At 41.5% G+C, this 13,183-nt stretch overlaps 3 protein-coding genes across 4 annotated transcripts in view; all 3 read left to right on the top strand.

Moving 5' to 3' along the window:
- LOC118328703 (cytochrome b-c1 complex subunit 1, mitochondrial) overlaps positions 1-1,418 on the top strand; it is a 6,148-nt gene extending 4,730 nt beyond the window's left edge. Inside the window, exons 9-13 of the mRNA XM_035662586.1 lie at positions 91-251; positions 363-448; positions 536-624; positions 718-793; positions 889-1,418. Coding sequence (XP_035518479.1) covers positions 91-251; positions 363-448; positions 536-624; positions 718-793; positions 889-953 — 477 coding nt within the window. The 3' untranslated portion in view covers positions 954-1,418. The remainder of the gene's footprint in view (positions 1-90; positions 252-362; positions 449-535; positions 625-717; positions 794-888) is intronic.
- Positions 1,419-3,838: 2,420 nt separating this feature from the next.
- Positions 3,839-5,646, top strand: LOC118328702 (urocortin-3-like). The gene is made up of 2 exons (XM_035662585.1): positions 3,839-4,064; positions 4,589-5,646. The coding sequence occupies exon 2, from the start codon at positions 4,604-4,606 to the stop codon at positions 4,979-4,981; it is 378 nt and encodes a 125-aa protein (XP_035518478.1). The 5' UTR covers positions 3,839-4,064; positions 4,589-4,603; the 3' UTR covers positions 4,982-5,646.
- Positions 5,647-7,204: 1,558 nt separating this feature from the next.
- Positions 7,205-12,678, top strand: cidec (cell death inducing DFFA like effector c). 2 transcript variants are annotated; one of them, XM_035662584.1, is made up of 6 exons: positions 7,205-7,454; positions 9,828-9,896; positions 9,997-10,150; positions 10,406-10,555; positions 11,230-11,420; positions 12,238-12,678. In XM_035662584.1, exons 2-6 carry the CDS (start codon positions 9,844-9,846, stop codon positions 12,416-12,418), a joined length of 729 nt encoding a protein of 242 aa, XP_035518477.1. In that variant the 5' UTR covers positions 7,205-7,454; positions 9,828-9,843; the 3' UTR covers positions 12,419-12,678. The 2 variants fall into 2 exon arrangements, with proteins under 2 accessions (XP_035518477.1, XP_035518476.1); XM_035662583.1 differs by lacking the exon at positions 7,205-7,454 and adding an exon at positions 9,430-9,530.
- Positions 12,679-13,183: the final 505 nt, after the last annotated feature.

Genomic DNA, 13,183 nt, shown 5'->3' with positions numbered 1-13,183 from the left:
TACTTGTACTCTCAGAAGAGAGGGAGACCCTTCTGTTAACAGTTTCTGTACAGTACAATATCAACATCCATTCCTTCCTCTCACCTGTAGAATCTGAGCAGCCGTCTGGCTCGCCTGGCAGTGGAGGAGAAACTGTGTCACAGCTTCCAGGCCTTCCACTCCTCCTACAGCGACACCGGCCTGCTGGGCATTCACTTTGTGGCTGATAAGCACTACATCGAAGACATGATGCACTGGTCCCAGAATGCCTGGTCAGTAATAACTCCAGGACAGACATGCCATAACTGCATTCTGTTATAATTGTTTATAATTATAGGACAATGCACATATTTCATTGTATTTTTCCTCCACTTTCTGTACAGGATGAACCTGTGTACCACGGTGACAGAGAGTGATGTTGCCAGAGGCAAGAATGCTCTGAAGGCCAGCCTGGTTGGACAGCTCAATGGTGTGTAATGTGTCTGTCATGCATTCATTCATACAGACATACTCACTCCTTCAAATCATATGTCAACACACCTTTTCTTGCTTTTAGGAACAACACCAATTTGTGACGACATCGGCAGACACATCCTGAACTATGGACGCCGTATTCCTCTGGCAGAGTGGGATGCTCGGATCGACGTGAGTTGACACACAATTTCACAATTGACTAAATTCGTATAGTCTGTCTCAGGAATAAGTCCTGACTTCCCCCCCCACATCTCTCCTTCTCAGGCTGTGACCCCTAGGATGGTGCGTGACGTCTGCTCTAAATATCTCTACGACAAGTGTCCTGCTGTGGCAGCTGTCGGTGAGTTCTTTTTGATTTTAGTCCTTCAGCAGCAACGGAGGGGCCCATGCTGTAATAATTTGATCTAATATGTCCCTCCTGCCTCTCTCCACCAGGCCCGGTCGAGCAGCTACCCGACTACAACAGAATGCGCAGTGCCATGTACTGGCTGAGGTTTTAAGAGAAGTTGTTTTGTTGCTCCGAGTGTCCCATGTTTGCTCCTCATCTTCTCACCGCGTCATCACCGAATACCTGAGGATTGTCCACATGTTGTCTTGACAGCACAGGCAGCCATCCATCCATCCTCTCTTTTCTCCCCACCTCCCTTTCAAACCCTGCCCACTGATCACTCTTAGTTAGCCATCAGAGACTTTGTATCAGAATTAAACCTCTGTTACCTCTCGTTGGTACTACCCAGGTCCTCACCACCTGGTACGGACTTGGAGAGGGGAGGGGAGAGAGGGTGGACTTGAATAGAAAATAATCATCTACTTGAAACAGTACAACCAGTACTAAATACAACCAGTACTCAATACAACCAGTTCGGAGCAAGAGTATATTTATAATTTCTGTAAGATTTGTTTCTGTCCTCTATTGTACATAACAGAAGCTCTCATTCCGACAATAAAAATACTGTAAAACATTGGCCCAGTGTGGTTTGTCTCATTCATATGTACAGTACAGTTCATTGGTAATGTACTGTATCTGGTGTATTGCTTTTCAACGTTTCAAGTAAATTTTGTAAGTTCTGGTCAACTGCAATGTTTTTTTGGTTATTGCTTAATTTGGGAAAGGTCTGTTAGAATTCTAACTGCAAACAACACACCGGTACAAGTAAAATGCAAAAACAACTTTAATGAGCAATAAAATACAGCATGTAAGCATAACGATAATCCTTTGTTCACTCCATTCTATATATTGGTGTATATATAACTATATTTTGATGCATCATTAGTCACATTACTCAATAAAATGCCTTACATTGGAAAATAAGTATAAAAAAGCCACAAGGATGACAAGAAAAATGTTTGTAGGCCTGTTGCTATGAATATTGCCAGAACCTAAAGCCATACATCAAAGACTTGAGTCTTATTCTGTCTAGTAGTCTTTGGTTTCCTAGAAAACAAAGATGACACAGATGAGCACAGCTGCTCTCACAACATCATAATGTTTCACACTTGTCTTCTTTTCACTGTCCCTGTGTTCTGATTTCTGATTATATATCAGGCTAATCTGTGATCTAGGCAGTGTACTTACTACCAATTTGCTTTGATATGATTACTTAGAATTGAACCGTATTGTAAACTTAAGTGTACAGAACAATCAGGTTTATATCACTGATCAGAGTAATTGTGATGAGATGCTTCCTGATAGATTGAGTTTAAGGTACCCAGATCTTACGTCAGTAGGCTACTTGAATTATAAACCCAGACCTGCTGCGATATATATGTTGTATCTTGAATCACAGAGATGATGTCATCTTAGATTTATATATAGTCCTGCGTCATGCTGTATCTGTGACAGTGAATGCTACTGGTATACGACCCAGAACATCTGTTTGCTGCTGGGTGACATTTGTGTGACCCGTGTTTGTTTATCTGAGGGTAACTGAGATGGCTCGTAATCCTGTGGGCCCCCCGAGGGCCCAACTATTGTAATAGGGCTGTACTTGTAATATTCATATCATTAGTCAGATGAGGACAAGTCCCTTGATGGGCTGGACTGGAGGTGACTCAGAAAATAAGGTAGGTTTTGTCTCGTTCAGCCTCCCTCCTGGGCCTGACAGCCTCTTCCTCCTTGTTGTCCTCCAGAGGGCTTTCTCTATGAGTGTTCTTTTGTGTTCTGTAAATAGAAAGATGTGTGTACTCATACATTATGTTCCCTTAACTGGCCCTAGTCCCCAGCATTGTGAATGTCATACCTGGCAAATATTTCAAGACGCCACAAAGACACACGTGCAAATAGCTGTGACGGCAACTTCTGAGAAGTTGACAACGTCGGTAAAAAGAGCTTGTACTAATATTTGGGTCTTCAATTAAGCCTATCATTTCAAAATAAAATTTATTTTATTCTACTTCCGTTATTACGAAACACATAAATCCTATTTTTAAATAATGCAACCGCCTCCCTAAACTCTAATTGATGGCGCCATATTTAGTGGCCGTAGAATTGAATCACTGTCATAGTAATGTGGACGAATCCTGGTCTGCTCTTTCATGTAGAACTGGTTTTTTTTTGGAGTTTTTGACGTAGGCTTCTTGTTTTAGGTCCCAGACATTTGTCTATAGTCTGACTAGCTGATGAAAAATGTTCTATTTTTTAAAACATGCTATTTTAGTAAAATTCCAAACAAAACAAACAGAAAGTATCCACCCCGCCGCTGGAGGTGCCCTGCATGAGACCGTCCATCGAAGGCCGGTGAAACTGAGTCTTCCCCCTTTCGCCAAGATTGTCTCGTCAAGGTCAAGATACTGGTTAAGTAGCCAATATGAGGCCATTGGTAGATCCCTCTGTCCTCTGAGCATTGTTTCAGAGATCCTGGTGATCAACTGAGCTAAAGATGAGAAATCTTTCAGGTTGTTTCTGTTTTGGGAATAACATTTTTTTTAAAGTGGAGTCAAGGACAGTAAGATAAGGGATCAGTCAAAATTGCATAAGGATAAGATAAATAATAAATCAGAATGTTAATGAACATTTGTGCATACATTCACTCAAAGTCCTAAAAGAAGCTAATATTAGAAATCACAGAAACACAATAGATGCTGTAGACTGTGGTCGCCCAGTCTGACAACACATCCTAACACCATGATAAGACAGTGAAATGTTTTTATAGCATGTTGATATTTTTGAATGGAGATGGTGGGTTTTAGTTGTGCTTTGACCGCAGACTGGGGCAACTGTCCAATTCAATACAGGCAAACTATTGTGATTACCATAGTGTTATTTTTAGAAAGAGAAAGACGGCAATGAGTGTAGAGGAAATGAGATGAAATGTGGGGAGGGTGATGGGGTGTGGAGATGTAAAAGATAAACAGAGAAGGGAACAAGGGGCAGTGTTACGCCGAAGACTGACGTGAATGAAGACAAAATCGTGGACGAGCAGGCACAAGTCCAGTTGAACATCCGACTGCGTGCCACACAGGTCGCTACTCCAGTAGCTCGAGAAGTAGCTGGGATACAGCATCACGGGATATCTGAGGGTCAAAGACAAGAGATCATTACCACAGCCCTGCTTTAGACCAGAGCAAGAACAAGTGCCTTTTCATCCAATTTTTCACAGTGGTGAAACCGAGTAAGTATTTATTGGGATTGTGACACTTAATCAAAGCTTACCCAGGTTTATTTGTACGGATGTCCAAAAATAGTACCGGATTTATTGGAAAATACTGTATTATTTATAAGCTAAGAGGACAAAATATTGGAGAACTAAAATGCTGTGCAGAAAACTGTATAACTTGCATGCTTTCGTGTCTTTTTGGAAGGTATTTTTCAAATGAGTGCACAGTGGATAGTGGATCATATATCATTGAATTTGTCCCCATGTGTGCATTGGTAGGGACTACTGAAATGTAAATCTAACCTGGATGTTCTGGGTGATGGATAATACATTGTGTACAAAATACTATAATAATCATTATACTGTTGCAATTCATCATACTGCATAATTCCTATCCAAAAGCCTTTCAGATGGTTTCTTTGGTCACATTATTGCACAGAAAATGATTGCTGCATGCCATCACCGGGAGAAGTGTGTGCAGTGTCACAGTTGTGTAATTTTGAGCCACTGGCTGATCTGCTCTTCTTTTTCTCTCCCAGCAGACAGTCCTGACCATGAGAAGTGTGCGTGTGTGTTTCTGCCTGGCTCTGCTGCTGCCATGGTGTTTCCAGAGCCAGAGGAGCAGTCCCGCTCTTGCCAAACTCGATGAAGACACGCAGAGGGACGTGCTGGCCATCGACATCCTAAACCGCAGCGGTGTGTTGAACTCATTGCTCCGATCAGAGTATCACACTGTGCTCCGGCGAGCACGAGCCCCGCGCCCAGCCTCCCAGGTGCCAAAGAGAGCCCAGCAGGGGTCCCGCTTCGCCCTGTCCCTTGATGTTCCCACCAGCATCCTCAGTGTCCTCATAGACCTGGCCAAGAACCAGGACATGAGAACCAAAGCAGCAGCCAATGCAGAACTGATGGCGCGAATAGGAAAGAGGAAGTAAGAAGCGGGGCCCCTGGAAGCTGTCAGGGGCTCCATGGACAAAGTCTCACCTCACAGAGGAGTTAACCTCTTACATTGTGGCACCTGGTTAGAAACAATGTTAGTTCAGGTGAAATCAGTCATTGCGGTCAGCATCTGTCCTTTAGAGCTTAGATCTGCTTTACTTTTATACGTAAGACTTACTTAAATGATTATATTACCTCATTCTACACCTAACCACTACATGGACTGACTCTTGAAACAGAAGTAATTAGAAAGAATGACGTAAAACATAAAAAGACAATGTAAACAATGTAAGAGGAGGCTGGTCTTTTGTCTCAAAGATTATTCACCCATGGGTCAGAGACTGTGATCGGGTTCTGAAATCTGTTTCTTGTGTTGTGCATGTGTAATCTTGAATTCAAAGAAAAGGTTGTTCAATTAAATCCAATATGATAATCATATTTTCTTCTCAAGTCTAATTCATTTCACTCTGCATTGATATCAGGCACGCTTAGTATAATTACAAGCATCAGCAGCCCATAAAGCACAAATGAACGCGTCTGAGCCATAAGGGCTTGCGTCACCCCCGGCAGGGTCTGATGTGTGATAACAGGACAAAGACATGGGCAGGATATTGACCTCTGAAAGAAGAACAGACCCTTTCTGCAGACCTTTGTTGATAAATACTTGATACATTTGGCAAACAGGTCCCAGCTCTTTTAAGTCTGATGCCTTATCTGCTCGACTCTAATATCTGTGGCGTGATTCATCTGTGCTCCTGCAGTAAGCATGAAATGTGAAGCAACAGAGTGAAATAAACGGCTCATCTGATTTACATTTGAGTGTGTTTTTTACACTGGTCATGAGCTGGAATTATTTCTTATATCACTTCAAGCTGTGGTAGCTTCAGTTCCATAATAGTTGAAGCCACCGCAGTGCACATATTACAAGACATTTATATTATATGACGCAGCTATCACTGTAAGCATTAGCATTTGACTGTCGCCCCAGCTGGCATTAAGGAGCACAGGGTTGTTTATATTGCCATGAAAATATTGTAACAATAATCTATTTAGGGAAGCCTAAATGGTTTTCTCAGGCCTCTGTTACAGCAGTTATTAAAGGCAATGAACTAAAGGAAACCAGCTTCTCTGTTGTTTCTTGAGAAGCAAAGGTTTTCCCACCACACTATGGCTGTGTAGTCTAGAGAAGAAAGGTGCACAAAAGTTTAAATTAAAAATAGTAAAAGATTTCATTCTAAGGCAGTTATCACAATTAACACTTTCATGTAATGAGTGCAGTCCTCTGAGAAACCACAGTCTTTATCAGTTCGGGTTTTAACTTTCAAAAGTATTCTACCTTTTATTCCACAACATGTATCTGATAGTTACCAGTTACAAATAGAATTTTTCTATTAACATTATGATTATCTTGTAAAATGTGATGCCTTGTTACAGACTAAATAGTGAGGCAATTAATCATATCAATTGTGAATTTTGCACCAAAAGCAACACATTTGGCCCAGTTGTGGGTTTAAATAGGTGAAAAATATCCCTGCAGTCCTGATTGTAAAGCTGTGTTCAAGCTGATTAGATCAGATGGTTTTTTTCCTCTTTATTTTTGTAAGGGTGCTTATTAAAATGTTTACTGAGAAAAAGCTAAAGGAGTAGGTGGTCAGTTCAATGTCGAACTTCACTCCCTTTGTGCTAGAATGACAACCACAGTGTCAGGCCTCAGGTTGTACACTGTCACTTGGCTTAACACGTTAGCTTGCTTATTAACTAATGGCTATCTTGCTTTAACAAAATACTGTTTGTAATTGCACAATATTATTATTATTGTTATTAATAATAATAACAATAATAATATACAACCAAGCTGCCGCACTACAACTACCAAATGCGTTTTCGACCAAATTCAACATTAAAATGTAAATTACACATTAAAGCTTAATTACTGACAGACTAATAAATAAATAATGGGCTGTGCAAAATGGTCACATTATGAAAGGGTTAATTATGAATAATGTGTAGCCTTTTAATGGCCTACATTTTGTTGCTATTACTTCTGTACTTCTCCTTAAGTGATTTATTGAATACAATACTTTTTATCTTGCACTGGAGTGGTTATTTTGTTACATTGTGGCTACTTTCAGTCAAGTAAAGGAGGTCCAGGGCAGTCAATGGATCCAGAGACAGGAAGTGTTTCCTACCTGCTGCAGTTTAAACTGAAGCAGTTTGTCCACATGATGTCCTCGTTGTTTCTCTTCCACCCACAAACTGCAGTTTACAGGTCTTCAACTGTTCACTATATTAGCTTACAGTCTGTCTAAAGACAACTCCTCATACCGTCAAATATATACATTGAGCCCATTTCCTCTCAAACAGGGAAAGGAGCCAAAATGGCGCAGACTGGTCGTTAATCAGTCTGACCCAGGTGTTGTTAATTAGCTCATGTGGAGGCGCTTCACTGAAGGAACAGACAGGGGGAAAGTAAGTCTGAATATTTTACTGTTGCCCTGTTCCACTTTTGTCTTTTAATGGTGTTTTTATCATATTTTGTTCTGGTGGTGCACATATTTTACAGAAACCAGAGCATTTCTACTACTACAAACAGCCTCGTGCTAAAGTGGTATTGTGTTATCCTAATTAGTAATGAAGGTGCTTTCAGGTTCTCCTAATTTCTGTATAAAACTTACTCCTTAGTGGTTGTAAAATTGGGCCTTCTTCCCCCAATCTCCCTCAGTCTGTTGATAAATACAACAGGTTTTTGTTTGTTATACTGACTTCTGGTAACATCTATTGACGACTAAACGTTAGCGCTGTAATCCTTTTAAATGCACACATTCTAATATTATACCAAAGCCTTTTACAGTCTGTTGACATTAATATGAATGCTCCACATCAGTTATGAGTTCTTTGAGTTGGTTGTATGGTGTGTTTCTCACACAGAACCGCCGTCAATTCAGACTTCACTTTCTTTTTCTGTTTTCATTTCCCACTTTACAGAAAGTGTTTGTTTGCCAGTTTAGTAGTTTGACATTAAACATGAATAGATGATTGCAGCCTGTCCATAAGGCAAACAGTATGCTCAGCCATAGTGTCAGGACTGTGTGTGTTTTACTGCCAGTCCCTCTGTTTCCTAATGCCACAGTTGTGCAGGAGGCCGCTGAGTGAATGATGTGCTGCTCAGCTGTGTGTAAACTTTCAGTCTCATACAGCCACAGGCAATGGCATATGAGCTGAGTGAGAGAACGGCGGTGTGACTAGAGTCTTTATTCTCTGGCCTTTCATCTGAACTGAAGTTGATTTAAGTGTGGCAGTATATCTCTTGGTGTTACAGCAGTGTGCAAGTGAGGTCTTATCAGGTCACTTCTGAGAGTTTTTCTTACTGTGAAACAATGTTTGTCTGACATGTTTTGATACTCCTGAACTATCATAGTAGCTGTGGCTCTGCTTTTTCCTCCTGAAACAGCAGATTTAGGATTGTACCTGGGTAGGATCTCTGTCACATAATCAATCCCTTGGTTTGATTGTTGTGTGTACACAGGTGATCTCAGACTACCTGAAGCTTGAGTTGTGTAACACGATGTGATAACACTGGGAGGTCTTGACACTCCTTGTGAGCTGACACACACATGCGTAGGATAACATGTGGTGAACATTGAACGATGAGCTCATTTGGGAAATGTATCAAAATTGTTTCAGAAGATGATGTTTGAGTAGGTCTATATGAAAGAAAATCATTTTTTTCCCCTTTTGAAGTGATTGGAATTAAAATATAGGCAGTACCCAGAGACCTGTATTTCTGCATTCATCTTTTTTTTCTGACTGCATGAAAGTATTTAATTTTAGTGTCAAGATATATATATTTGAAATCACATTTATTTGAAGAAAACCAACAATTTGACCACAAGCTCTGTCTATATGAACCAAGACCTCATTGTTTTATCATTTCATCATTTCACATACCTTTTGTGTTGTCTTTAAAGGGTCTATTCATACAAATTAAAACAAAACATCTACTTACTCCAAGTGCTGTTTAGCCATGCAGATAGAAATACAGTGGGGTTGATTGGAATGTAGTTTTTGCTTCTCAAAGCCCAAAAAAATAACATTTTTAATGTCTTTAAAATCTTTCCAATAACAATGTATTTTGGTAATCCACATAAAACACTGTCAGCATGTTTTCATAGACACTATTTCTTCTATAGGAAGTAGTTCCAATGAAAACTGTCCACAGAGGCTGCTCTATGGACACATTCAACCAAAACTATCTGCCGGGCTACATACCACTAGAGTTAAGGTGGAAAACTGTGATTTAGCTATTTGGCTTTTATTTTCATGTAACTATTTCTGTATATAACAAACTGGAATCCAGAGCTTCCACAGGGGAGGGTTAGTGGGAGTGTTCACAGAGAATTACTCAATAAAGCTGACAGCTTGCAACTAGCTCAACAGTCATCAGCACAAAGTTCAGTGAGCAAGTGGTGCAAGAAAAGAGTGCGCGTTATCAGAGAGGTTCAGTGGCGACAACAGAGCTCGGAGCAGCGCTTCAGGAACACCACTGTAAGGCAATAGCTGCTGAAGTGTCATCTTTCTATTTATCTTGTAGATTTATGTCTTGACATTATTGTAAGAGTAGTTGAAGACAAGGGTTTTCTCTAACAGATCAGATTTAGTTATAATGGTTCACGCGTGGAGGTGAAGAAGAATTTACTTTTACGTTTTCCCTCATTTTTAGCTGGAATGTAAAACAAATGAACTTAACTCAAAGCTGCTACTTGCTCCTTCTGTGAGGCCTGTTAGTAATGTTACTCTTTGTTGGTGATGTGTTGTCTAAACTGATGCTACTTCCTATTGCAGGTGAAAGGGCTCTCAGATGGATTACGCCATGAAGTCTCTCAGCCTTCTGACTCCGTCTTCTCTCTCCAAGTAAGAGCACTGCTCCGTGAGTTGGACGTGATGGTCAACATTGTCACCAGTTAACAGTGGATAGGACAGTTTTACATTATGAACTTATATCTTTTCTCAGGTGTGTGTCAGCAAGCGTCTCAGCCAGCGCTTCCATGACCCAGCAGCTGCTGTCGGGTCGAGCTCCTCGGCCGAGGCCCTTCAGGGTCACAAACGGTGAGCGCAGTGTGAAGAAGGGCATCATTGCAGACACGCTGGAAGACCTGATGAACAAGGTGAGGAGAGTGGATGAACGTTGAGACTAATGATACAGTGAGGAAGCGGGGAGACATCCTGGTCTGTGTCAGGGATTGAAATGACCACACACTGACTGGCCTGTGACTCACTTATTGCCACACCTTACTCATGCTGGTAAAAGTTCACAAGACCGAGGTGTATCTGACTATTATAATGCTCTGTCTCTGTGTAATGGACCATATCTGAATTGTTTTCTGCTGATTTAATGTGTGTATGTGTGTGTGCTCTGTCAGGTCAGTGACTCTTTGGGTGTACAGTGTGTCAGCGACCTGGTGCTGGATGAAGATGGAACAGGGGTGGACACAGAGGAGTTCTTCCAGACGCTGCCTGAAAACGCTGTCCTCGTGGTCCTGGAGAAGGGCCAGAAGTGGACCCCACATCCAGTACGATAGTGTTTGACACTTTTCACATCAACCACTAGGTGACACTGTTGATCAGCTGCTTCGGCTTTAGAATTGCAGCGTGGTGCTTAACATATTGGATCATCTACTTGTATTCAGTGTTTGTAAGGCCAGTGATTTTTTTGATGTAGTGACGGAGCAGACAGGGAAGTATCTGTTTCTTTAATGCAGCTCCATGAATATGGATGGTGCATGGGTCTATAGACTGAGGAATGATATGCACCAACTATTCAGTGAATTTGAATCAGCAAATATTTGATCTTTCAAACTGAATAGTGGAGTAATGTGTCAGTTATTGTACAAAGGCAGAACACTGGGCGATTATTTTTTCCTTTATCATTTTTGTAGAAAAATCAAAGGCTGGGCTGAATCAGACTCGGAGGCATCGTCATATTTGAATGGTGTTCACCCAAAAGTAATTCATTTCCATAGAAATTTATGCATGCAGTGATTTTATCCCCCTCCCTAAATGTGTACTCTAGTGACTTCACTCTGACCTTGCTCCATTGTCATGTACCTTTCCCGTCATTATTGGCAAACCAACTGTCTGCTGGTGGAGCTGGGTGCTGTCATTTGGTTGCTGGATGCAATCACACCAACAAAATGTGTCTGCACCCTTTTGACCTGACGTGTGTTTCTCTTCTGTCCCCTCGCAGAGCAGCCCCTACAGAGATCAGTTCAGCAAGTGCAGGCTGCAGCACCGGACAGATGTGGCCAAGCTGACTTTTGACCTATACAAGAGCAACCCTAAGGATTTCATTGGCTGCCTGAATGTGAAAGCGACCCTGTACGGTGCTTATTCTGTGTCCTATGACCTGCGCTGTTACGCTGCCAAAAGTATACTGAAGTGAGTGGAAGAGCCTGCCAAATACCTGAAACCTTCGGATATTTTCGTGCTTTTGTATTGAATTATTATGTAATTAATACTTCTATTTTTTCTTCATGTCAAAGTATTTTTCTGTTGACTTTACTGAGGCATTATTTGGATAGTACCAGTAATAGTTTAATGCGGTTACAGACCCATTTTATTGAGTTTGTAATCCATATATTACCAAGTGGATTATCAATTTATGCAATGTAACCACCCACTAATAATTCAATTATTATCTACCGTATATCAGCTGTTTTTATAAGATATTAACACCAGTTACAGTAGTCTGCACTCAACCCCCAACATGTCAAGTCTAAATTTATATTTCATTGTTTATTGCCGTGTGGGTGGCAGTGGATATGAAATGATGAGATTGCAGAAGAACAAAGGCTAGATTATACTGAGATTAATTTTGTGAGGAGTTATGTCATTGCTGCTGAGTTTTGCTGGTTTTCAGCTTTGGCACAGAGCTTCTGTCCTGCAGGATTAAATTTTGCCGACTTGTCAGATATGAGGCTTTTGCGCTCGCATTGCACTGCAAGAGGTTTGCTTTCTTGGATGTTGGTTTTTCTGAGATGCAGTTAATGTGAGAAATGATCTGATATTTCCTGTCAGTTGTTTCTCATCAGTTGGTGCTGGTCTGTCACGCTTGTCCATTTAATTTTCTATGAAAATTATTCAAGAAATTACGTTCATGATATTCTCATACACGTGTATATGCCAAGTTACTAAAACGCTGTGTTTATGTGTCTGTTATTTACGACCACTCTCACTCTCTGCGCTGCTCTTCCAGGGAGGCTCTGCGATGGACCATCTTCTCCATGCAGGCCACAGGCCACATCCTGCTGGGCTCCTCCTGCTACATCGAGCAGCTGCTGGAGGAAGAGGAGCGAGCGGAGAACAGCCTAACGCTGCCACAGGAAGGCAGGATCAGGCAGCTGCAGAGCATGCTGCTGGGAAAGACGTCCCACTGATGGACTAGAGCCTGATGATGGAAGAACAAACACACATTGTCTTAGGTTTAGGACACAATGTAGATGTTACAGATGAATCAGGTGAGCTCTACCTGTTCATGTCTCAGTTTCCTGTGCGGACATTTCAGACAGTCTCTTCTCACAGTCACTCTGTTAAATTTTTTTTGCCCCATATGTACGTGTTATTTTACAGACAGCACTTTTACTCACTACTGTGTAACTTTTTCCTTTTGAGATGAATAAATTAAATGAACACTCTCTTTTCCCATTCCTGAAAGTCCTTTTAAATCTATATGGTCCACAAGTGGGTTTTGTGTGTGCGTGTGTGTGCGCGCGGGGGGGGGGGTCATGGTCATAGTCATAGTCAGTGTAATTGGCAACAGGTCCAGCTGTCTCTCCCACGCTTCCCTAATTGTCCCCTGGCCTGCGCTGTCCTGTCAGCTGCAGCCTCCTCTGCCTCAGAAAACCAGAGGAAGAGAACGAAGGAAGAGCAAGCAGCTGCAGGGGGCGAGGAGACGGAAGCAAACCATTATACTGAGAGAGAGATGATGGTTTCAGCTGGTGGCAGAAGTACCACTTTTGCCATCTTGTCTTGGAAGGTGGGACAGATTTGAACCAAATTGGCTGTCTGATATATTGTGAAAAAGAAAAATGTCTGAGGTATGGATTCAGTGGGTCAAGAGTCAGAGAATGACTGGTCCATCTCCCTGTTTTATCATCTGCTGGTTTCTTCTTTTTGTTTCAATTCTTTGTCTAGAGGAAATA

Source organism: Morone saxatilis, unplaced genomic scaffold (genome assembly GCF_004916995.1).
Source record: "Morone saxatilis isolate NCDOM2014 unplaced genomic scaffold, NCSU_SB_2.0 Contig18, whole genome shotgun sequence".
Classification (NCBI taxonomy): Eukaryota; Metazoa; Chordata; class Actinopteri; family Moronidae; genus Morone; species Morone saxatilis.
Note: the sequence above shows the minus strand (reverse complement) of the source record. Positions and strands in the feature narration are given on the sequence as shown.